We start from the raw sequence: 25018 nt of genomic DNA on the forward strand, positions 1-25018 counted from the left end.
AGCCTGAGACACTCTCTGTCAGGTACCTTGCACAGAGCATGTGGTAGGACAGACTGAAATTCTGCTCCTGGTGTAAAACTGGTGCTTAGCTAAAACTGCATCAGAACTGTCCAGAAGCTGGCCTAAGAGGAAAAAATAGATGCAGCTGGAAGGGTTATGTCATATATGGGAGTATAATTCTTTTATACATGAGAACACACTTCTGGGTAGAAGTCAAAAACAAGAAAATTGTCCTTCTTCACTGTTGTGTAAGTAGGCAAATTTTTATTGACACCAGAGATACTCAAAACAACACTGCAAATTAAACTCTTAATTAAGGAAGGACATTCACAGCACTTAACATCTACACAATGACTTCTGGAAGAAAAATAAAAACTTAACTCATTCACCAGGTTTCTACCTGCAATAAAATTCATATGGGTTGCACTAAATCTTGAGAAGGACTGATCTTGTTACTCTATCACCTAGTTACTCTAGAGCCATACAGTGACAGCTTCAAGGGGAAACAGTTGATCTAGGCTCAGAACAACTAAATCAAATGTGTGTCAATTCACTGTGGTACTAACCTACAACACAGGTGGGATTATAACTCCTGCAGTACCTTATTGCTCCTCTTGGCCTGGATGTCACAAAGTTGAGGGCATGCCATCCACAAAATAAAACAGCAAGCCTTCTGGAAACACTTCCAAATAATAAAAGAATAATACAGTATTCTAATCTATTAGTGTTCTGGCAAGAACATGCATAGACAAACTGGAGTCTTTAAAATCAATTTAGACAAAAATTCTGATCTCAGATGTATTAATATGGACAGCTACAAAGCTGCCTTATTTTTCGTAGACAAATGGCTTGTACACAAGCAATTTACAAAAGATACAAGAACATCGTCTAAAGAACCAGTTATGACAATTTATATTATCAATTCCTATTCCCTCAGGGACAGTTTTACAGAAAGAAACTGAAAATTAAGCAAGGAAAAAAAAAAACCTTATAAAATTACTAGCTTTTGTCTTGCACAGGCTAATTTGTTAAAGTAGGTTTTAAATTTATTCAATGTAAATGTACCTGGTGGGTTCCACCCCCAACCAAGCAAATACAAATAGCATTTCATTCACTGTCCAATCTCTATATGATTCTGTAACTATTCAGGGAAAAAACTGTTCTTATATCAAACCTAAGAAATCAGAATAACAAGGAAATAACTTCTAAAATGTGACTTCGATAAAAACCCTTGACTTATAAATAAAATCATGTTATTTATCATTTCTCAAATGAAGCAGAATTAAGAGAAGGGGAAAAAAGTAATATTGAAGGGTAGAATGCAGCCCTGGAAATCACCCAACAACTTGCCATAGTTCCCAGATATATGGCAGGGGTCCAACCTAAACAAAGCAAAGTTACCCATAACTTAGGGACAAGTGGTTTGGAAACACATCTTTTCCAGGACACTAAGAAAACTCTAACATTCATTTTGTTTAATGATGGATTTCCATTTTTCATTTAGAAAATACACTCCAACAATTGAAATAGCAAAACCAGGTTATTTTCTTTTCTTCCTGAAATGCACCTTATTTCTTCCAGTAGGGAGGGAGTGCACAAAATGCACATAGGTTCCTTTTTTATTTCTTTAGTAGCAAACTGAATAAAGCTACCAATGTTCTTATAGAACCTGATGTAATGATATAGTAGTATACCAAAAGGTCTTCATAATAAAAAGGAATTAATATTTACTTAAGATTCCCACCCCTAAGGCAAATCCTGCAAGACACAGCTAAAAAGATGACAATAAGTAGGGGAAAAAAGCAAAAAGCACATACTACCTTAAATAAACTGCACTTAACAATATAAAGAAACTATTCAAACCACATAGCTCTCTGCAGCAGGGTCATAAAAAGAAAGGAAAAAGGTCACTAAAGTATTTACAAAACTTGTTTTCACACAGGAATCAAAATATTACTGTGCTTTCTATCTTGGCTTTGAAAGCCATTAGGTGAAATTAATTATTCACATGTTTTGTTCTTTTTCCTCCAAACACAAGATAGATCTTGTCTTGTTACCTCAGCATTACTGGATGCAGAGCTATCCCTTTTCAAAAGTAAATATTTCAGAATACCACCTTGTAGATTTTATCCTCTTGTCAAGAAAAACTAATATTATTTCAAAAGGTTAATCTTTCAGTGAGTCTCCTACTGCTCAAGGCATCTTTCTAACACTAACTCAAAACATTTCTGAAGTTTTTCCAGGCTTTTAAACATTTAAGGTCAAACACTTTAATCCTCTCTTTTTAAAACAGTGGTGTCACAGACCGTCAAACAGACGGTGTGAGAACAGCAAGGATCTGCATAATTTGCTTATTCTTTTCTACTTCCACTTACTATAAGGAACCAGGCAGGGAAGTCCAGTTGAAACCACAAGCCTAACAAAACTTTCAGCAGAAAATGAGAACTAGCTCCAGAAAGTCCTTAAACCACGTGAAAAACAAACAACAGAGATGAAACTAAGAACAAGGAAGCTGGTTTAGCAATGTTTTGGAAAGCTGTGACAAGAAACCTTTTTCTAAGATAAAAGTGAACAAGTAGATGGAGACTGTACTTCTGATAGATAGATAGATACATAGATAGATAGATAGATAGATAGATAGATAGATAGATAAATAGATAGATATTTTTTAAAGAGGGGGAAAAAAGAACTGCGGGCCTATGAGTTAAATTTGGAAAGAAATACAAAGAGCCTTCCAGGGAAGTGTACCTGGTCTGCCCTCGAGGCTGTAAAAGCTGCTTTCTGCACCACAGGGCACTGGGGCAAATGAGAGTCTATCACGAACTCTTGATATTTTAAATAGGATTCAGTAGCCCAGCCAGACAGGTTTGGGCCCGAATGGCACCGACAGTCCCTGTGATGTGCTGTGGTTCACCTGCGGGCTACAGAAGCCGGAGCCCCCATGCCGCGGGCGGCCGGAGCACCTGGAGGGGAGCGGCCGCCGGGACGAGGCTCCGCCTGAGCTGTCCAGGGCGCGGGTGCTGAACAGGTTCTGCCCGGGGAGGGACTCGCCTCGCTGGCTTCTCCTCTCATTGGCTTCCACAGAGCGGGGGTATTCATCCCAAACAATTTATCCTTGATTACCAGTCTTTTTATACTCCTGTTATCAAGTGCAGTTAGCCAAATACCACAAGAATGACACAAACATATTAATACACGAGGTCTGTCTTCTGCAGCCAGGCCAGGATCAAGCCCTTTAAGTTTTTACTCTCAGCCTTAGGCTGAGATTCGTGGCTTAAAGGCACAAAGATAAAAATTTCAGTTTGTGTACGAGGATGATGAGGTATACGCAAGTGTAAGAAAAACCTTGAAATTCCCCTCTATTTACACAGCACTAGTGCCAATTTGTATAAACAGTCACAATGGTACTTTTGTCTGTTATGGAAACGTTTTTTTACAGCCCAAACAGCTGCTTTTAGTTTTAAAGAATAATTGCTGCTGGCTTTCTTGCTTATACAAGAAGCAGCAGCTTCAAGTTTACTAGCTAACATAAACAGTAACACTAGATAACTCTATACACAAGCCTGTTTTCAGTGAATTCTCTTATCAATCTATCCTCCTCAATCTGGCTAGGCAGGCAGCCACTGACAGAAACAAACAACCTATGTTTTTAAATACAGTTAATTTATTGTTAAATGTTGTCGTCTTCATTACCACCCTGATCCCTTTTTGTCAGATACATGTAGCAAATTAGAGATTTCTACAAGCCTAATTCAAAGTAAGCGGCTCTAAAAACTGAGAGATACTAAGTGCAATAAATGTCCTTTCAGTTACATTTCAAGGCTGCATGCATCATTGAAACTGTAGCTAATAGCTAGCAAGAGTAAAGTACAATTAGAAAGGAAAAAAAGAGCCCTTCGTGATTGTAATGAAAAAAGAGCTGTTAAAAAAATGCGTTAGTTGCCAATTTCTGCATTCAAAATTTGAAATCAGTTGCAAAACAGTAAGAGTAATTTTCTTATTAGGAATTTTTCCAATGGTAAAATTAGTTGTCAAAATCAAGTACCAGCGAAATTATATGGTTTTCCATTAAGAAATTAAGAAAGAATAAACATCATCTGCTCAGAATGGTCTAAACCCAGCTGATCCCGTATTCCAGTGATGGCAGGAACCCCAAGGTCTCTTCACATGCTATGAACATCAGAGACTTGTGCCCACACATCACTCATTAGAATTAAATCTGTCCTTACAAGCCCTTTTACATGAAGGTTTCAGAGAAAAGTCATTGTATGTATAATAACCTAAATATAATAATGAATTTTTTTAAATGATGAATTACTTTCCAAAACGCTCTGTGAGAAAAAAAAAAGTAATGTTTAAGTATTGCATACAACAACTGACTGAAATAGCTGACAAAGTATCTTTCCTCTCTACTTACCTCTCTGTACGCAAGTACTTGTGGTGATACTTGTAGTCCTCAGCTAAGGGGTTCAATTGCCATAGTATTCTCTGACTGCCAGGGTTAGGAAAGCACCACTAAAATTTGCTTACAATTTATGAGTTTCTGTAGAGGGCTATAAATCAAACAGTTTAAGAGCATGAATACTGAGATTGCAGAAAGAGCTCCTTCCCTTTCAGCAGAGGAAGAAATCCTTGTCAGTTATAGACGACAATTCCTGACAAATGGGATTATGCCCTTCAAGGTAGATTTGTGAGCAAACAAAAAGTTCTGCACGAGCAAGACTCACTGACTGGAGTAAAGCTGTCCTCATAGTGTTTTAGCTGTACCAATTGCTAAAAAACATGGTACCTAGTGCATTTATCACCATTGCCTGAAGGAGCATGAGGCTTAGTATGTCAGAGAGAAATTACACTAGGGAAAATACAAGAAAAATAAGGTCCTGTGTCTTGAGGCTTTTCTTCCTTTCCTATTTCTATCTGAAATTTCACATGTCTGAAATCAAATTACAAGTGTGTAATTTTGTAAATTTACAAATCCTTAAGGCATAAACAGAAAACCAATAGGATTAGGATTTAATATGTTGACATTTAAGTTCCAGGCTATAGTGCCTTGTGCTAGATGTACAGCCTATTTACATGGTTAGGTCTTTGAGAGAGCAAGTTTAATCCATTTTAACTCATACGTGCTTCAAAACACTGCTAACAAAGAGCAAGATTTACATCACAGTTTTCAAGTTTGGGGAAATGCAAGTTTAAAAAATTGGAATTCAAGAAAATACCTATAAATGGATACCCTAAAATAAATAATTTAATCAAAATGTCCTCTTCTCTTAGATACAGAACTAAATATCTATTTCAGTATGCTTTTCTTTGGTGTTATTCCTTCATTAATACTGCAGGTATACAATTGCTAGATAAAACTAGAAAATTAAAGTTAAAATGCAAAGTATATACAATACCCTAAATTGTGTCTTTCAAGAAAAGAAAATAAACTCAAACACTGGTTTTCTTTTAAAATGTATTTTTAAGATCCAGCTAAGACAGTATTTCTGCATATTTATTTTTGTTTTCAATAGCACTACAGTTACTAATAAAGGTGTTGCAAGTAAGATGACTCATCCACACAGAAAACAGCAAAAGGGCAGAGAAAAGGAAGAAAGAAGGAGAGGCTCTCAATAAGTGACAAAGAGCTCTGGTGTCACAGGACCATAGTTTAAGAGATTAGAAAACAATTGTATCAGCATGGATATCCCTGCATCACGATTCCCCCTAAGTAAGAATGTAACGAACACCACCATTCCATACAGACCTTTCCTGCTCTGTTGCTTACAAATTTAGCATTCTTGCCAGGTGATTTCTTTTGAGGTTAACATTTCCTCGGGTGCTTACATTTTCCACTCATTTTAATTGTGCATCTTTGTGAATAGTGTCGGGCCAGCAACATATGAAATACAAACATCTGTTTTTAAACATATTTCAAAGACTGCTTGCATGCTACAGCTAACAGTTTTAGGCTGCCGTGGGACACAGCTATTTAACAGCCCAGAGACAGTGCAAATCCATGATGGAACAATGAAGAAATACAGGAGTCCCTACAGGTGTATCTTATAACCAGGATTTTGCAGCACTTTGGAAAATACAGGGGGTATTGGCTAGCTTTAGTTTTGACCACTGGCTAAATAATTGTTTTAAAAACTTGTTAAATATTTGCCCTTTTAACTTGTTTGTTTAAGCATCAGAGCAAAATATTTCGTGGCCCTTTGCTGTGGTCCTTGCTTCTAGAATAATAAAAATTAATTTCTGCTATTTCTTTCAACTCCTGGCAAAAATTATACTCTGAATAGTCTTTATCAATGCTAAGTATGCCTTGCCTTATATTTGTTGCAACAGACATGGCAGCCTTTCTCCGTACTTGCTTATGTATAGCTAGCCAATCCCTAAAAGAGACTCAACACTGTTCAGGATTTAAAAATTAGAATGCTTCTGACAACCACTCCATGACCTCAGATTCCATGGCCACATAAATCTGTGTGGACAGGAACAATCTCAACACTGCTGTCAGTCCAAGCAGTCTTCAGAGAGCTTAATTCCAGCTCACTTTTCATAAATTAATGGATTTCCTCAATGTATTAAATGGTTTAATGTCAAGAAATTACATAATCCAAGCTCACAATGCTTTTAAACATTTCTTCTAAACAAAGCTTTAAAGCAAAATGTACAATCATTAATACATGTAAAAGGTTGGTTGCCTGCACACCTGTAGAGAGAAGTCCCATATACCAGCCCAGCCCACTAGGAGGAACTTTTGCCCTCCAGCTCCAAATGTGTTCATCGTTTCCTTTGACTTCATCAGCTGAACACAACTGTGTGCTTTACAACTGGAGAGGCCAAGTGGAGACACAAAGAGAATAACCTGGGCTGAACACGTCATCCATCTCCCCTCCTTGCACAATGTAAAACACATTATTTGCATTAGCTTTCTTATCCCTTTGTTTGCAGCAAAACTAGTCCCACGTTTCCAAGGAACACTTCCTCCACTCCCTAGTTTTATGCTGCCACTGGATCTCGATCTTATCAAGTGCATGAAAACGAGTTTATTTTGGTACACTGTTTATTATGCTAGCAATGGCATCTGTATTTCCTCCAAACCAGAAGCTATTTCAGTACTTTTATTTCAATAGTATTTTCAACATGTCATTTTTTCACATCCATGGTTATGAAGAAGCTCAGTATCATATGTCTTTGAAAACTTTATCACTTACAAAGCACACAAATTCACAGATATGGCACACTGGGATATAAACTAATCCAATAGCCAAGCTGTGGCAAACATGCATTACTCTTCAGTTAATTTTAATTGTATTTCAGACCCTAAGAAGCGAGGCAATGCTGTACACTTGTCATCTAGTATCTTAATATTAGATATCTAGTATGCAAATGTTAGGACAGCCAAATTAGATATTCAAAGGGTGTTTCTTGGATAGCATGCAGTCCTTTTACATATGTAAATTTCATGCTGTTTCCATTCATGTGCTGTTCTAGATCATTTCTCTTCAGCCAGCAGTGGCTTTATAGCACTATTGCATGAGTGGAGAAAGTATTTTATTTCTTTACACAGCACCTTAAAAAATAGCAGTAGTTTTACAATTACATTTTATTATTTTGGAATTGCAATTTGTTGATAGATTGCTAGAGCTTTAACAAAAAAATCAGGTTGTCTTCGCTGTGCTTTGTACTCAGGCAACCAGTCTACCTGTCATTCATTGAGTAATACTCCCAATATAAAAATAAAACAAATATCTATCCCAAGTGATCTGTCTCTAACAACTACACCCACATGGCTAAGAGAGTGGAAACAAACCCTAAAACTCGAACACTCAATCCAGCTCTAATTTACAATTGAGGTTGAAAAAAATCACAGCATTGAAAAATCTGAAGGAAAGTTGCATAGCTAACCCTGTATTTGGGCACTTCACACCTGAACTCAGTCATACGACCTTTTAGAAAACTTCATCCCAATCAGCTGTGAAGATGAATGATTCATATCCAGTGCAAGACATTATAGGAGCCCTGAGCCACTCACAGACATGGAAACTATGCCTTCCAATATTCAGAACACAGGTGTGTGATTTTAAACTCATTCTTCCCAAAGGACAACAACACACACAAGAAAATGGACAGCAAATTCTCAAGTCTGGCATCTTATGCTACTTCAGTCATTCTTGCTGATGCAGCAAAGACAGTGAGAAGAAAGAGAACTGCCTCAGAGTGAAAGCAAAGCAGTTAAATGACCACAGAGAACCACATTTTACTATTTTCACTGTTCTTTATCTTTGATTGTCCACCACTATCTCTCTGACATTTGCTTAACTGATGATGCTCTGATCTATTTGGTAGAGCCACAGCATTTTCTCAAGAGAAGCAAGATTTTTTTCCCCAAACCGGAACTTCTATCTATATTCACATTGAAGAATAATAAAGGAGGAGTAATGTTCTTCATTCTACAATAAGTAAAACTTCTGATAGTTGCAGGAAATCAGGATTCAAAGTAACATGATTTTCAGGGAACTATCTAAGATTCTTGACAGGATGACAATCTGCTTTGTAAGTTTTCTGAAAGACTATCACCAGATTGGTCCAGACTTCATTACAAAAAAATTAAGATTCTCAAAATACTGCTTATGTGTTCAGGCAATCTACAGAAAGCACCTCTGAGCAGGCTTTTCTTTTGCTGCACATGGAAAACTTCACTTCTGTTAGTGTATGCTATGACAGTTTTTATTTTAGCAGTACAGAACAATTGCATTTAGGTTACACTCAGTGCAATTCAGGAAGAACCCATCCTTCAATTTTGTGTCTTCAATACTCAAAGACAAATGCATCTGTATTTTAATAAGATATGGGATCCTGCCCCTTTTTCATTGAGTCCTGTAAGTGCCTTAACTATATTTCAACTCAAGAAATTTTATATACACCTATACTTCAGGGGAAAAATATCCAGGAGAGTCATAACTAAGCTTCATTTTTTACCAGAGAATAGCCTTTATGGAATATGCTAGTACTGGCATTAAAAAGACTGTAATTTACTAGTATTGACAGTATTCCAGATGCTCAAGTAACCTCCCATATCTAAAACCTCCAACTTTTAAAACCATAATGAAAATGCAATATAGATCAATCTGACATAAGGATTAATTATGGGAGCCCAACTAGGAAGTGTTTTGGAATACCACTAGTTTTAAAAGCCATTTACTGTTAAAATGCTACTAAATAATTGCTTTATGTAAATGACACTTTGTATGGAAAGCCAGACTAATCGTAACAGCTTGTTTCTCCTTGCCATTATTCTTAGGTGAATTTATTATAAGTTACTAGAAGACACGCAAAGTGCATGCCAGATGAGAACTCTGTATTTATAGCACACTAAGTCAGTCAGCAAACAGAATCTTCTAAAAATATCCCCAATGGTATGCAGCACACCCACCCTTTGGAGACTGTGCACAGGCTGCGGTGGTCTGATTTTGAGACAGAGCAGACTAGCAAGAAAACACCCAGCTAGGTCAGTTCCTAAAGACAACTGAGAGTGATAGTCACACCCCACACACCACTTGGTATTCTGTCTGGCAGGCAGTCAGACACCTCGAGCCCTAGGAGATTTTCTGCGTGCTTCCTGATCTCTCCAGGTCAATACTATTCAATTTCCACGCAGAAAATAGAAGCATGTCCTGAGTGAAAGGGAGAACCAGACTCATTCTTTCTATGGCTTACTCCCCCATTTTTGCAAGCACCAGGAATTTGAAGCCTACCAAACAACAGAGGTCAAAGACCTCTGGATGCACACTGAGATATCCTCAGGAAAGTCACAATGATAATTTACAAAGGAAAGCTGGTCTTGGGAACATAGGCACTTGTTTAGGGAATATCTATCCAGATAGTAGACAACAAAAACCACTCTCCTAGATGCTTAAGACATGCAGTTCTGGTTTTACACAGGTAGTTGTGGTTTTATACAAATTGTTTTCTTTTGATTGGAAAGATGCATTTCTTTAAAGATGCTCCAAAATAGAAACTCAGAGCATTCAAAGATTTCTCACTTTCTTTTCACAGGTTGAACATCTGAAAGAACAACATGCTCCATTAACACAGTAAATGAACACAATCTGTAGAAATGACCATACACCTCTCCTGAAACTAATTAAGCCATTAACAGGCAGTAGACATGCTGCAGAAAAATCTTGAAAATAATATAAAATTGATTGCACGCAAATAGCAAGGAAAACCTACCCAAAATTTTTCACAAAATTATTCAAAACTTAAAAGTTTTCTGCAAGGCTAAGAGAGCAAATCAAGAACATCTGCATGATGAAGTTTTCCATGAGCAGCTAGCAAGAATAGGGGAGGAGAACTTACCCAAACAGATGCATAGGCAACGTGTTTTAAAAAGAGTTTTGAATTTCTAGCAGTGACAAAAGGCTATCTTTATGAGACAAAGAAATTACTTATGAGGTTGTTGGAGACTAGTCTGCAATTATATGACAGAACATGAGGAGAGACACACTGTCAGAATATCAGGGTTGCATAGGTATTCAAAAGACATCAAATAAGAGGAAGGCCTTTGTTTGAACTGGCACTGCAAAGGTTCAATCAGGTATTATCACTACCTTGATAGCCAAAAGAAATATTTATATATGCCATTACAATTAGGCTGTTTCCTTTTCTTCAGACGGTTAACTATTTACATTTCTCCCACAAATGCAGTGCTGCCATTTTTTATTACTTGGCTTTTCCTTTTGTTTACCAGGCAGGGAGAGGGAAACAAAAAATAAAAGAAGCCCTTCAAAAAAAAGAAGCCTTTCAAAGATCCTCTATCACTCACCTCAGTCTTTACTTCACTGCCCCAAGTTACTCATCACCACAGACACCAGTCTCTAGCCGAAGGAAATGAAAGATGACTCCCAGGGACTTCATGAGCACCGCCCAAAGTCTCAAACAGTCCTTCTTTTAGCTCACTTTGTCCAAACACTTAACATTTGAGACTAAAAGCACTCTCTTGACTGAACTGGAGCAGGTGGCTGGTGGTGCTGGACTTTTGCTACTTTTTCTTGTCCCCTCCTCAGGAGGGTTTACACATTTGCTGCCAAACCAGGAACTGTATATTGCCCACTGAATGTATGCAGGAACAGAGAAGCCCAACTAAACACCGGAACAGCAAGACCCTGCAAAGGGACTGGATTTCTCAAACCCATCAGTCAGAACAGACCTTCTGAGGCTCATTATCAATAGACTTACCCTTCGACTGCTCTCTTACCACAATGGATTTTTCAATCTGTGTTTTGGTGAAGGGGATGCTAAAGTATTTACAAAATCCTCCATATCTTCAAGGACTGCAAAAGTGACTCTTCTCTCTCGCTTTGGAGTCAACTCACTGGTATAACTGAACACATTTATCCCTTGCCTCCACCAGCCCAGCTCTGTATTTATGAAGCTACGTGTAGGCATACAGACGTGTCTCTCTCTCAGCTTTCTGACTGGTCTCCATTTTAACCTTCTTCTACAATCAGCAGACTTCAGTGAGCCTCTCATTTTTCCAAAGTGGATAAACATGGATATGATTGCCTTTCACTGGCACAACCAAGTGAACAGAAATAAAACAAAACACCCAAGCAGAGACACCTCCTTTGCTTTCAGTGTTCTGCACCTTCTAGGACCTATGAACAGCAACAGCAAAACTATCTGTAAAAGCATATGGAATTGGGGTTTTTGTGTTTGCAACAGCAAATAGCAGTTTTATCAAACTCTAAAAAGGTGGAATTTTAATGGAAAAGGTATAGCTTTTAGTATTCTAAATCTTTCCACTCTTTCCTCATTCTGAATGGTTAGGAAGCAATTTAGAGAAATACATATTGTATCAAAGATTCAGTGGCCTTCCTCAAACATTAAAAAAAAAATCCATCTGCCAGGAAGAGATGATATGTCAAGTGGTACCAGGGCATACAGGCTGAAAATACAATAATAAGTTTCACTGCTTCTAACATGATTTACACAGACAGGATATCCCAACAGTCCCACTGCAAGGAACACTTCCCAAAGTTTCATGAGTTTCGTGATTTCTCAAAGCAATAATGCATGTGTCATACTGGAAGAGAAGGGCAAGGAAGTGATCAAAGGATAGTTATACTCCCCTCCAAAAAAGATGCGAGAAAGATGAAGAGAACCTCAAAAATCTATCCAAATGTACCATATAACTAAACAGATCTGATGAGAAACAAAACAAGATGTGGTCTTCTAGGCAGTTTGAGAGACATTTAAAAAACTCTGTCTAAAAATTCACATCATTCTTCTACAGTTATCTGCTTCCCACAAACCAACTAGGAATTCAGGTTATAACCTCAGGCTTTCATAAACTTTCTTTTATAGAATGAAGAATTCATTCATTACTTCTACCAGCTATTATTACAAACAGATGCTACTATAATATACCTGTAAGGTTCTACCCATACTGTGTTATGTACATTCAGTAGCTGGTGATAAATGCTGCATTGTAAAATACTTCATAAAAGAAGTCTGATCATTATTTGGCTTAAGAAGAATGTAACAAACTTCCTTCTCCTAATAAAGTTGAACAGATGCAACTTAATCTCCAAATCACTACTCCAAATCTTGACATAGGCATGAAGGCTGTTAACAGCTGTCTGACGACACTATATATTTAAAAATCTATTTAAAAAAACCATATAAAATTGTATATGACCATATACAACACAAACTGAGATTTTGTATAATTCCTGTACAGTCTCTGCTCAATCATCTTGAATGAAGAACTGATGAGGAAATTTTAAAAACTCAGTATGTTTGAGTTTCTGCTATCTTCAGTTGAATTTTTATATATGATTCCTTAAGAGACTCTTAATGACAAAACAAAACAAAAAACAGTTTAAAGGCATTATTGTTGTCTTGTAACAACATTCCCAAATTTGAACACCAGAAGGATACTTATACTAGTGTTTCTGCCAGTAATTCTCCCAGTTATGACCACCAAAAAAAAGGAACATAAACATGAAGAGGGCTCTGAGGAGCTGTCAACATTTTAAGCGATGGAAGTAACACATCGACAGTTACCCAAAGCAAAGACCATTCCAAAAGCCCATTTTTATCTGAACCAATTGCATCACTGACAAAAACAAGCTATACTGTAACTACAGTGGTAGCTTTGCTGCAGTGCTGACAAATATGTAATGGCTAAAAACACAGTGGAAAAACTAACGTGAATCTGGCCCCATGGTCCTCAGGGCCAACTCTTCTACACATAACAGAAGGTAAGAACATTTACTTTGGGGCTGTAAGAGAGGGGAAGTCTCATTCACTGAGGAACAGAGCAGGGAAACTACTGCTCAAAATTCCTGATAAGTGTTATCACGTTAAAGGAAGCTGGAACTTGGCACTGTGTTGCAAGAAAGCTCTTGAATGTCATGCACAGGTTTGGCCTCTCTGCATCTGGGAGTGCTGTAAGATCTTATGGAATTTGGGTCTCACTCTACTTAATGCCCTAAGCCTACTTCAGGCATGCTCACAGCACAAAGTTAAACATGCATAGATTTTTTTTTTTTTTGTGAGACCAAGGCCCTGATTATTGAATTGAACTCCCCCTGAGATGATACAAAGCTACACAGCAGTATTTACTTCACTGTATGTTGTTCATAGAAGTGCCTTAACCTGAGGTCAGATAGGAACACAAGACCTTCACAGTCAGGAAAGGCTGTCAGTACTACAGTTCCTACTAAAGGAACGTAGGCAATAACTGAACATACTTTAACATCATTTTTATATTCTCATTCAAATGGTGTATTAACAAGCTTAGTATAGATTTAAGCATGTTACATCAGAGGGTTAATATTTGTACATTATTTCAGCATGCAAAACAGCTCAGTAAAAGTGACAATAGAGTGTAATTCACTAATGGCAAATTAATTACAGTAATTTAACAAATGCAACGCCCACGTGTCACTGACTGACGAAGCCAAGTGGTATGCCTAAAAACATAAATAGCTGGAGATTCGGTTCAACTTACAGAAGTTATTCTTGTTCTTCTTTTTTATTTTAATTTTCACAGAATTGCTATGCTAATTCTCACAATTAATTTTGGCAGTTTTCAGGATAAAAAGAAACAATTCAGCTAATTTGCAAATTACAAAACAAGGGAGGGGACTTCAAACATGCTCAAGCTCCACAAGATAAATGCCAGACACCACACCTAGACAAGCTTGAGCTAGCTACCATCAGGACAAAAACAATGCTTCAAGTTATTTTTCAGAATACTGATGCCATTAATGTACAATCTCCAGTTGGGCTACTTTTTCCAAGCATGTAGTTATTACAAGGAATCAAGAAAACACAAAGCATGCAACTAGAGAAGGATGGCAACACTGAGTGGGATGTGGAATAACATATCATTAACATCACAAAATATTTAAATTGAAAGAAAGAATAATGCTTGAAGTGAGGCCTCCTTCACAGGTGTTGCAGTATTACGATTAAGCAGTTATTCATCCCACTAAGATACACTGTTCTTACGTGGTCACAAGATAGTGGTGAATCCATTTGCTTCTTCACTAAAAATCTTACTGTATCTTGAAACTTGCCAGTTATACTCCTAACATAAGGCAAATCCTTATCTATTAGTGAGGAGATGAAGACTGTACCCCTCCTGGCACTTCTCCTGCACTGGTAAAAGCAACAAGCTTTGCATCACTCCAAGGACAAAATAGAGTGTTGTACAGGAGGCAAAAAATTACTACATGCCATAGAAAAGTAGGATCAAATTCAGAGTTATTCTGAAGACACCTTCCTGCACCTGAATACAACTTCCTAGGTCATTGATCCTCATCACTTCATTTACATTTAATCCACTCCCTCCTGGCACTAAGGCAAGTTGCAGTACAATGTTTAGCAAGGAGGGGGAAAAGAAAGTTTCACCTTCAAGCAACAGTTGGCTACACATCGTAATGATTCCCTTGTGCTTAGCACGAGCTGTACAATACTCCATGATAGCACATCCTTTCATCACTAGAAGAAATACATGCACCTTCTTCCCCTTCAAGCTACTTTTGATGGTGTAATGAGTATGCTTGCAACAAAGCACTCCTGTCGAGCAGCTTGGTACTATGAGAATAGTTATGTTTTCTTCCTTAGAGGAAAACATTATTTTAGTATAATAGGGTTTGACAACTTTCTGTTAATGTTCAACCGCGGGGACGAGGCAGTTTTAGATACAGGAAGTAACAGCTATGCTGTCTTGAGGTCAACACGCCAGAGGCGACAGGCCATGTGACAGAAACCTCGTGTACCCTGCGAGGGTCAGGCTGCAGACAGTTCTGCTTTGGTTAAAAACTGGGTGAATTACAGAAAGCAAGAAAGCCAACCTGCTACAAGTAGTAGTCACAAATGGATTAATAAGAATACAGAAACGTAGACACTTGACATCAGCCTCTTCTTCCCCCCCCCCCCCCCCCCAAAAAAAAAGCTTTGGGGTATTAAGTATGTGTGTGTATATAAATATATATGTATTTAAAATATCAAATGAAGAACACATCCATTAAAAAATAAAACTTGCACATTGTTCAACCTATACGAACAGCCCTTAGAATGAGCAATACTTAAAGGAGTCAGCAGCTTTGAAAGCAGCTGACAACTAACAAGATGATTTTTAACTTCAAGTTAAAAAAACACAGGCAGTAAAATGCTCGTCCTATACAGCCCAATTAATCTCGGCAGTGCAAGAGAGACAAAAAACTACAACCTGCTCCACGTTTTATGTGCTTCTCAAAGGGCCTCAGCTTCCTGGTTATTTTAGAGTTTAGCCGAGTGTTCCTCCTGCCTCAAGAGCACATGTGCCCATCTTTAAGGCTACAGGGTACCGGTGCTGCAAGCCCGTTTTCCAGCGGCACGGACAGCTATCCGGCTCTACTCTTAGAGGGGGCATTAACAAAGAAACTTACTTTAACTTCTGTTTTTCTGTACCGACTTTCTGAACAGAGAACCGAGAACTTAGAAGGAGGAACAAGCATCAGCCACACATTAATCAATGCCTAAAGAGGGGTTTGGTCCGATTTTAGAATAAACGGCGGAGACACATGATCCAATTAAATTCTAATTATGTAAGTAGTAGGCAAGAGTATTTACACAGGCACTGATTACAGCTATTAGAGTCTAAAGTCGCCGGCCGGAGAGGCTCCGCTTCCTCCCCGCCGCCGGGCTCGTTTCATTTCTAACCTCCCCTTTACAGCTCTCCTTACAGACAATAGGAGACGCCGGCTCGAGAGCCCCGTCTCCAAACCCGGACGCCAGCCTGGAGGAGCCGCAGCTCTCCCCAAGTGATGATTCATTACCCGTCCCACCTCGGAGCCGGGAGCCGGGGAAAGACCCCCCCACACCCCATCACACCGCCTGCAACCCCGGCCCCGCAGCGCCGGAGAGGCAGCGAAACCCTCCCGCCCCGCCAGTGCCCCTTACCTCCGAACAGGTGCGGCGAGAGGTGCGCGGGCAGCGAGCCGATCACTAGCCGGGGCCCGCCGGAGGAGCCGCCGCCGCCGCCGCCGCCCCCCGCGGGCCGCTCCCGGCCGCCCTCCTCCGGGGTGCTGCTGACCGAGTCCTGCGAGCCGTAAGGGCCGCTGCTGTGGGGGATGTTGAAGGCGGACTGCGCTGCCCGGGCCCCGGAGGCCGTGGCCCCCCCCAAGGACCTGCTCCGGGGTGCCGACCCCGCGGCACTCCCCGCCGCCGCTCCTCCGGCCGCCGCGGCCGCCGCGCCGCCGGGAGCAGCGTGAGGCGCCGCCGCCAGGTGCGCGTAGCGCCCGCCGCCGCCTGCCGAGCGCCCGCCGGTCCCGTTAGCGCCGCCGCTGCTGCTGCTGCTCGAGGAAGGCAGATCCCCGCCCGAGTACGCCCGGGTGCGGCCATTGGCGGCGGTGGGGCTGCTCTGCTTCGCGCCCATGGTCCCGCCGCCGCCTGGCGCTGCCCGGTGCCCTTCGCCGCCGCCGCCTTTCCCGCGGCGCCCGGGGGTGGTGGCAGTCCGGCTCCGGCGGGGGCGATCCGAGGCGCGGGTCGCGCCGGGGAGGGGGGAGAGGGAGAGCCGGGGAAGGGGGACGGGTCGCTCTGTGGGTCGGTGTGGAGAGGGGAGAGCCGCCCGCCGGGATCCGGCTCAGCTGGCGGCCCCGGAGCGGCCGCTGCTGGCGGGTCTGGGGCGCCACCATGAGCTGCTCGGGACGGTGCTGGCTCCCGCCGCGCGGCCGCTCGGCCCCGCCGCCGCTGCTGCTGTGCCCGCCGCCGCCGCGACCGCCACCGCCATCCTCGTCCGCCGCCGCTGAGCCCTGTGCGGGGCACCGGCGGCAGCAGCGCCGCCAAGGCCGCTCGCTCGCCCGCGGCGCGCCGTGCCCGTGCCAAGGAGGCGGGAGGGGGCGGTCGCCCCGGCGCAGCCGCTCCTCTACCGTGTCGCCATGCTGGGGGCGGCACCAGCGGGCAGGATGGGGAGCGGTTACGGCGGGCGGGGGCCGCCGCCTCGCCTGCCCTCCCCGCGCCCAGCGGGAGACCGGCCCCCGGCGGCGACGGTGCAACGGGCCGGGCCCGCCGGCTCGCCCCGCCTCCCCCGCCGCTCCTCCCGCAAGGTGCGGGGCAGCGCCAGGTGAGGCCCGCGTGTGCTCCGGCCGCGCTCGCCTCGGCAGGGAGGGAGAGTTCCCGCGACGGCTCCGCCGCCGGGACACACGCACGCACACACACACACACACGCGAGGGGAACTCGCTGTCCCCTCGTCCGCAGGGGCAGCAATGAAGAGCCAGACTGCCGGCGGCGGAAGGCGAGCGGCCGTGCTTGGGGACGGCCGGCGGCGGCCCCTGCGCCCGCGCTCCCTTCGAGCCCCGGCAGGTGAAGGAGAGGAGCGGCTGCAGCGGGAGGCGGCTCGGCGGGGCAGGGTGGCGGAGCGGCGGTGCCCTCCTGCCGCGCCGGCGCTCGGTTCTCCGCCACTGCGGCTCCAGCAAACGCCCGGATGCCCGACCTCGGCGCCTGGGGCGGCTCCCAGCTGCCCGCCTGGGCCCCGGCTCGGCGGGGCAGTGGGTGTAAGGGCCGCTTGCCCCCTCGGGAGCTCTCCCGTGTCGGCGACTTCTAACCCGGACGGTTTGCTGCGAGTCTTTCTTCTCCGAGCATGTGGACGTGTGGGGAAGCAGGACAAGGATTACAGTCTCTGACATCTTTGGTTCACAGGTGATACAGGAAAATCCTGTATACCTCAGTCTCTCACTCAAAGTCATGTTTTTTACACGAGGATTAACTAAGATGAAAATTTTATCCCAGTGAATAATACCCATGTGGATAGCAGGCTCAGTTTGCTCATGACAAAACATTTCAGAGACATAAAACTGTTTTGTTCCTTGTTTGATATTGAGTGTCACATACACTGAATTTATATAAACATCATTCCTACAGTCGGTCAACTGAGGAAAACTGCTCTCTTTTGTGGATTATTGTCTGCTCTAAAACAGGGTGTGTTACCATGAAGCAGTGTTTCAGAATTCTCCATCATACTGGCTCAGTAGGGATTCCAGATACATTCCTGTCTATGTCACAGTGGCACAGTATCTGAGCTATTTTATAATTAATACAATGAAACTGATCCAAACCTTAATTAAAATACAAAGTATGATGGAGCATTGCATGTACACTTGTGGCATCTTTAATGCTACTCAGATGCGAAAGCCCTCCTTTTGCCATCTCTGTTCCAACTGCATGTGATCACATTCTGGCATCACTGCAGTGCACAGCTGGGTCTGCAAGAGGTACCATCGTTGAGGGTGGCACAGGAGGTTACTAGCCCTAACTTCATTCCAACACCACTTTTCTGGATAGCTGAGACACTCTGTGAGTGCTCTGAACCCCATTTAGAGAATGCTGGTGTAAACTGTTTGCCCGCTTCAGCAAGAGGCAATGATTCCACAGCTGTCTCATGAAGAGTCCTTTGTGTGCTGGGTGTTGGGCAGACAGCTGGGGTCGATAATCTGCCGTCCCAAGCTATGTCATCCCCACTTGTGAATTATAAGCTGCAGTCTCTGCTAGCAGTGGTAGATACTCCAAAGTAGATCAATCATGAGCACTTTCTAGTTCAATTCCCTGCAGAAAGAAAATCTGTGTGTCTGGTCTGCCACGGGTTACTTTTTAAATCCTTGTCCAGCCTCAGCCAAATCTCTCAGAGACTTTAGCAGTATAGAAAATAAGTGGTTATGTTGAAGAAAGAGATTGTAATGTTCCCACAGAAAGGAAAGCTACCGTAGGAATTCCTATCCTGCTAGATTCCAGGAATCTGCTTGGGCAAAGGATGTTGCAAACATGACTCATAATTTCTGCTGCTCACAGAATGCCTGTGGCATGTTGAGCCCTATTGGAGCAGGGTTAGAGGGAGCATGCTCAGAGTTTTATGGAGTTTTTAAAATTTCCACTACTGAGTGCTAGTAGAGCTGTTCAGCTGCTGGAATAAACAGCATTTTGAAAATAGTACATTGCTGCACAGTATTACAGTACTTTCTGTATTCTTTTTACAGTGGATTTAAGAATTGAGTAGGTATTAAATACAGATCATATTTGACTGTGAATAACATTTTATTCAGTTCAGGATTAAATTATAAAGCCTATGGTGGAAAAAAACCCTACAAAAAAGGCATCCAGTTACTCAGTCTTACAGTCAGAAAATTATATTTAACAGCATAGGATATTTCACAGAAAAGAAATCACAACAACAGGACAGCCTGTGTTCCCCTCCCAGAGAGCATGACTTCTCCCAGTGCAATGCGATTTTCTTTCTTTCTTTCTTTCTTTTTTTTTTCCTTTGGTAGGCTTCAGTTTTTGTTTTGCATCTAGGACATATTTGCAGTTTTCTCACTATCAAGTGTGAGTCTAAACAAGACACATCTCTCAAATAACATCTACATCTTCAGAAAAAAAAAAGTGCCATGCCTCTGAGCCAGCTTTCTCCCCTCAATTCTTCCTGGTTTCTCTGAAAAATAGTTGAATAGAAATTTTTCTACGTATGAAAATTCACTTTATATAAGCAACAGTACAGTTAGGTTTTCAAGCTAACGTTTCTTCTAACAAATGTCTATTAACTGTAACCCCCACCCATTTGTTCATTACTACACTCTAGAAGTAGTTTGCATAAAAACTTCATCAGTTACAAGAGAAAGTAACTAGTGATGAGAGGAAGCGTTGCAGAGAGAAAGTAGAATATCTTGCTGCTGACCATACTTCCACAGATTTCAAGGACTCAGTGGAAAAGCAGATAGTTATATAAAAATTAACTTATATAGGCCTATATGGGTGAATGCTGCTTTTATTCCTGTAGAAACATATCTAGGGAATCGTATTCATACTTAAATAAGCACAACTTGTTCCTTGTCCAGGATAGTGGGAAAAAAACTGGTTTAGACAGGCAAATATACTCACTATTCTTTGTTATAAGCTGCATACCTCCAGTTCTGGTTACACCACCTTGTCTATCAGCAAATGAAAATAATGAACTTGATTCTTGACCAGTTTCCTTGAACATACCGGGTGGCAGGTGTCTCCTAAGCATAAACAATTATGTGTAAATTCATAATTTTGCACATTTTGGAAAATGTATGTTGATAAATGGAACAGGGGCCTGCATTTTGCTCGACAGTGAGCTATGCAGACAGCTCATTTCCCCTCTCCCCTCCTGCCCCCTTCTTTGATGGCTTTTAAAGGGACACTGAAACAAGGATTTAAGCGAAGTTTCATTTCTGAGAGAAGCATCTGACCCTGAACTAATAAAGCCAGCCAGTTTCATTCTGTTCAGAACTGATCAGACACACTTTTCTAAAGGAGAAAGATTTAAAAAGTAATGGCATACCCTCATAACATACAGCTTAATTTTATAATAACTAGTGTGGGCTTCTAAAAAGGTTTGGCCAGCTAGATTTTCTGAGCAGGTACCAAGCTAGAAGTGCACACTGTGATTGGAAGACGTCAGTGCAGTTTTTACATTACTGTGTATTTCATCTGTTTAAAAGAAATAGCTCTGCACACCGCTTCAGCACAGATAACTGAAAATAGAGACTTCTGATGTGTTCAGTTGCTCAGAGGGAAAGCAAAACAGAACTGTTTTATTCCCCTGAAAGAAGATGTGCAAAATGCACAGTAGCTAGAGTAAGTCATCCAGCAGATAAGGCTGTTCTATGTTCATATCTGTATGCTGAGGGAAATAGGTCCCATATAATCCCTTTCAGTGTGATTACAAACAATACATAAACCTATTGTAGGAATCTCTTTAGATAGATTTTGGTGTCAGTGACTCTCCAGCTGGTGTCTGGTGTTTTTATAGATGCAGGAGACCCTATTATCCAGTGTCTTAGATTTTTATTTGCATTGAATAACTCTTTACACGTACTGACTCTAATCATATGAAGATTTAGGCATATGCTTACGCTGATGTATGAAAAACAATTCTGCAAAAGGTGATCAATCTTCATGGAATAAAAAAACCAAGCTGCTTGACAAATTCAAGGTTTGGTTTCTAAAATTATTCTGGGAATGTGTGCTGATGCTCACAAGGGTAAGGAAGTTCACCCTCTCTTTATAAAAATTCTCTTTAAAGCCTTCTATCTTTTGTTTGAAGTTTATGCTTTTCTGAAGTTTCTATCACACTGCAAACAATATGCTGTATTTTGTTCTCTGGAGTTGCCCATAGAGAAAACTGATGTTCACAGAGATGATAACTTAGTCTTAAAAATAAACTGACATTTTGACCAGACTTATTGATTGACCACTTTGTACAGGAAGAAATACTTGGAAATAACATACTTGATGAAATGGTAATTTGTGCTGTGCACTTCATTACCACATGCTATAAAGTAGTTACTTTAAGAAATATACTTCAGTCTAAGATATTTCATAGGAAAGGGTATTCACGCTAATAATTTCTATGCTGGCCTACATTCAGAGTTATATTACCATAGCTGCTGAGTACCTACATAGGTAACCATAGGCAATACCAAATGTTATTCATATGAATTTACATTTTTGGTACATGATCAGGCCAGTACTGTTACTGGTTCTCCCATAAACTGTGTTAGTTTTACTTGTTGGAGGGGTTTTTTTGTTACCCGTTTTGCATCAAGCACCTCTCTGTAGCACCTGATCTTTCATGCAGCTATATCCCCCCCCAATGCTATCTTTCTTGAGCTACTGTGCAGATCATTTTTATTACATGCTCAAGAAACAACAGAGGACAAATAGCTGCTTAGGCTATGCCCACTTCTTCACTGGAGGCATCTGCACCATTTCATTGATGAGGTGACATCAATGCATGTTTATCTGGGCAAGGCATGATACACACATCTGTGGGTATGCCAGTCCGGGGCATATGAGCTGGCATATAAAGGTGCCATCCAGCTCATTTTTCTGTGTCTTCCAAGTGACTTTCTGTGACTTCCAAGAGGGGGTGGAGGACAAATTAACAGATGGGAAGCATGTTTACTCTATCTTGTTTTCAGATCTCGTGTGTCAGTAGCCAGCAAGGCCAGCTGAGTGTGGATTCGGAAGCTGGGGTAGGACTATTGATCACCTTAAGGTCCCTTTACTTAGGTTGGAGAAATACAGGTAGTCTTTTGAGGTATATCCCTGAATTACACTAATTTGCTTTTCAATGCAGGGCAGGACCACAAAACCCTTCTGCACCTAGAGAGGCAGCTGTCTTTACAGACAGCTTTATTGAGAGCAGTTCATTATAGTAATAAAGAAGGCACTTCAAGTCGTGACACAGTGACTGTTGCACAGGTGAATCAGTCTTCAGAAGCTGATTGCATGCAAAGCTCTATAATAGGATATATCTTTCATTATTGATACTTATTCTATGAATGCCAGACATCTGTAGAAAGAGATAAGTAAATGGAAAACAGTATTACAGAAAAAATAATAGTGAAAAATATAGGAATGAGAGCAAGTGGTAGAGCCATGTGACATTAGATTTGCCAAGTACAATTTGTATTCTTTCAGGTTCTGTATTATCTGCCAAATATTACCTTCTCAGAATCCAGAAGAAAAAATGCCTTTGTCCTTATTTTTGCACAGTATTTGCTAATATTTTATATGAATTATTAATTCATATAAAATAAATATATATTAAAAAATAACCCCCTACTTGCAGTCTGCTACTGATAAGCCTAATAATGAGAAACAAAACTGCACTAGGTAGTGACACACAGGGATGTTAAGCACAGCTGCTTGGGCAGCCGTGTGTCTCAGTGACTTTGTGCAGCAGGAGTCAGAGGGACAGTAACAACCACAAAGTATAATAAAAGCGAGGCATACTAATGTATGTATCAGGACAATACTTTATTAGCTGATGCACAGTGAAGAATACAAAAGCATGTAGCTGGATTTTTCTGAAGGCCTAGATCACAGCTACAATGGTACCGCATCAGGAGGATGTCAGAGAGCTCCACGCTCTGCCAGAAACGTTTTCTGCCTCGGCTTCTGTGCATCACGCCTGGTGTAAACCAAGCACGAGGGTGGTGTAAAAGGCTCCATCTGTCATGTTGGCTCAGATCCACTTGACAGAAGCCAAAACCCATGAAAGTAAGAGATGAGAAATCAGAATTGTGAACCCACTTCCTCCTCTCTCGGCTTTGCCTTTTCCCCAGTTCTCCAGGAGCAAGAGGAGCTGTGTCTTGTTCTAGATTGTTGCTTGCAAAATGAAGGGAGTCAGGGTTCATGCATCTTCCTCAGCCTTCCCATAATAAAATAGGGACTGCGCACAATTTAGACTGGCGGACTTAAATTTCTTAAAGAAGCAAAATGTTTTCTGAAGCGCGGTAGAAACCAGTCATTTCACCACTTCAGAAAGCCAACGTACACTTCCTGGCTGGTTGCTCTGCCCCAAGCTGGTTTCAGTTCAATATTCAGAAAATGCCAGGCAAACAGTAAATCACATGCAAGTTAGAACAGTCCTTGTAACTGCCTGGTGTAGCAAAACACTTCAAGATGATGCAGTATCTTTCTAGGCAGTAGGAATGCACAGACTCCGTCTTGTCAGTAGGTTCTTGTTGAGATGAGTACTCCTAGTTGCAGGATTAACCATCCCCATGGAGCACTTGTACAGTGCTGTCTTAGCAGGGTCACAAATTAGCGAGATAATTCAGAACCATTTCTTTTTCTTTATTATTCTCTAAACAAAGCTTTTCCTCTGGACTCATGGTAACTCCTCTTTAACTCAGTCATTATATGATCACTAAATAGATAGGGTCCTTTTACAGCCATCTTATTCCCAATCAAGGACAGAAAGCACTTCTACACTTTCCATGTGAAGTTTAAACAGTAAACAAAAAACCTGTTTTGTAGGAAGCCTATCATGAGGCTGGAGAGGCTTGGATTCATTCTGGATAGCAATTCTTCTCTTGTTAAAGAAAACTTTCAGGGCAATCTGGTATTGCAAGTCCACACTGACATCTAGTGCTGAAAAAATTGCACTAGCCAGTGAGGAAACAAAGAAGGAAAAAGGTGTTGAACTGGAATGAAAAATCTAAAAATATAGCAAAGGATCCCTCCTGCTTTATGAAAATGTCTGGTGGTTTGTGGGTGTGTCCTGTGGGCAAGAGGTGCTCTGTCTCCATGAACTTGGGTGCTGAGGGGGCATCCCTTGGGGAAATGCACAGGATACTGGGTCTGACAGCCAGAGAACATCGCAAGCCCTTGCGGCTGCTGAAAACAGCTCTTGAGGTCATGAGGAATCTTGAGTTGTGACTTAAAGTTTGTTTTGTAGCCACTGCTACTGTAGGACTTGGGCCAGATCAGCCTAACTAATAGAGAACTGCTGCCAATGGCCCAGTAATCTGGATGTTACAAAGAACTCACAAGATTGAAATGTTCTCACCTTCCAATCTGAGAAGAGAATTTCCTGGTACTTTGGAAAGATTCCCTCTCTAAGCTGTTTCCGGGGAAGAGGGGCTTTTTTTTTTTTCTTTCTTTTATTGCAGTGGCTTTTAATTCTTGGTGTTCTCTTACCTCCCATTTCAATACAAAACATTC

General features: G+C 41.5%; 1 protein-coding gene across 1 annotated transcript in view; it reads right to left on the reverse strand.

The window, feature by feature from the left end:
• Positions 1–17316, reverse strand: part of ZNRF2 (zinc and ring finger 2) — a 55011-nt gene extending 37695 nt beyond the window's left edge. The window contains 2 exon segments of the mRNA XM_082299045.1: positions 16450–16936; positions 16938–17316. Coding sequence (XP_082155171.1) covers positions 16450–16936; positions 16938–17183 — 733 coding nt within the window. The 5' untranslated portion in view covers positions 17184–17316.
• Between the last annotated feature and the right edge of the window lie 7702 nt (positions 17317–25018).

This window comes from Coloeus monedula (genome assembly GCF_965178545.1).
Source record: "Coloeus monedula genome assembly, chromosome: 1".
Classification (NCBI taxonomy): Eukaryota; Metazoa; Chordata; class Aves; order Passeriformes; family Corvidae; genus Coloeus; species Coloeus monedula.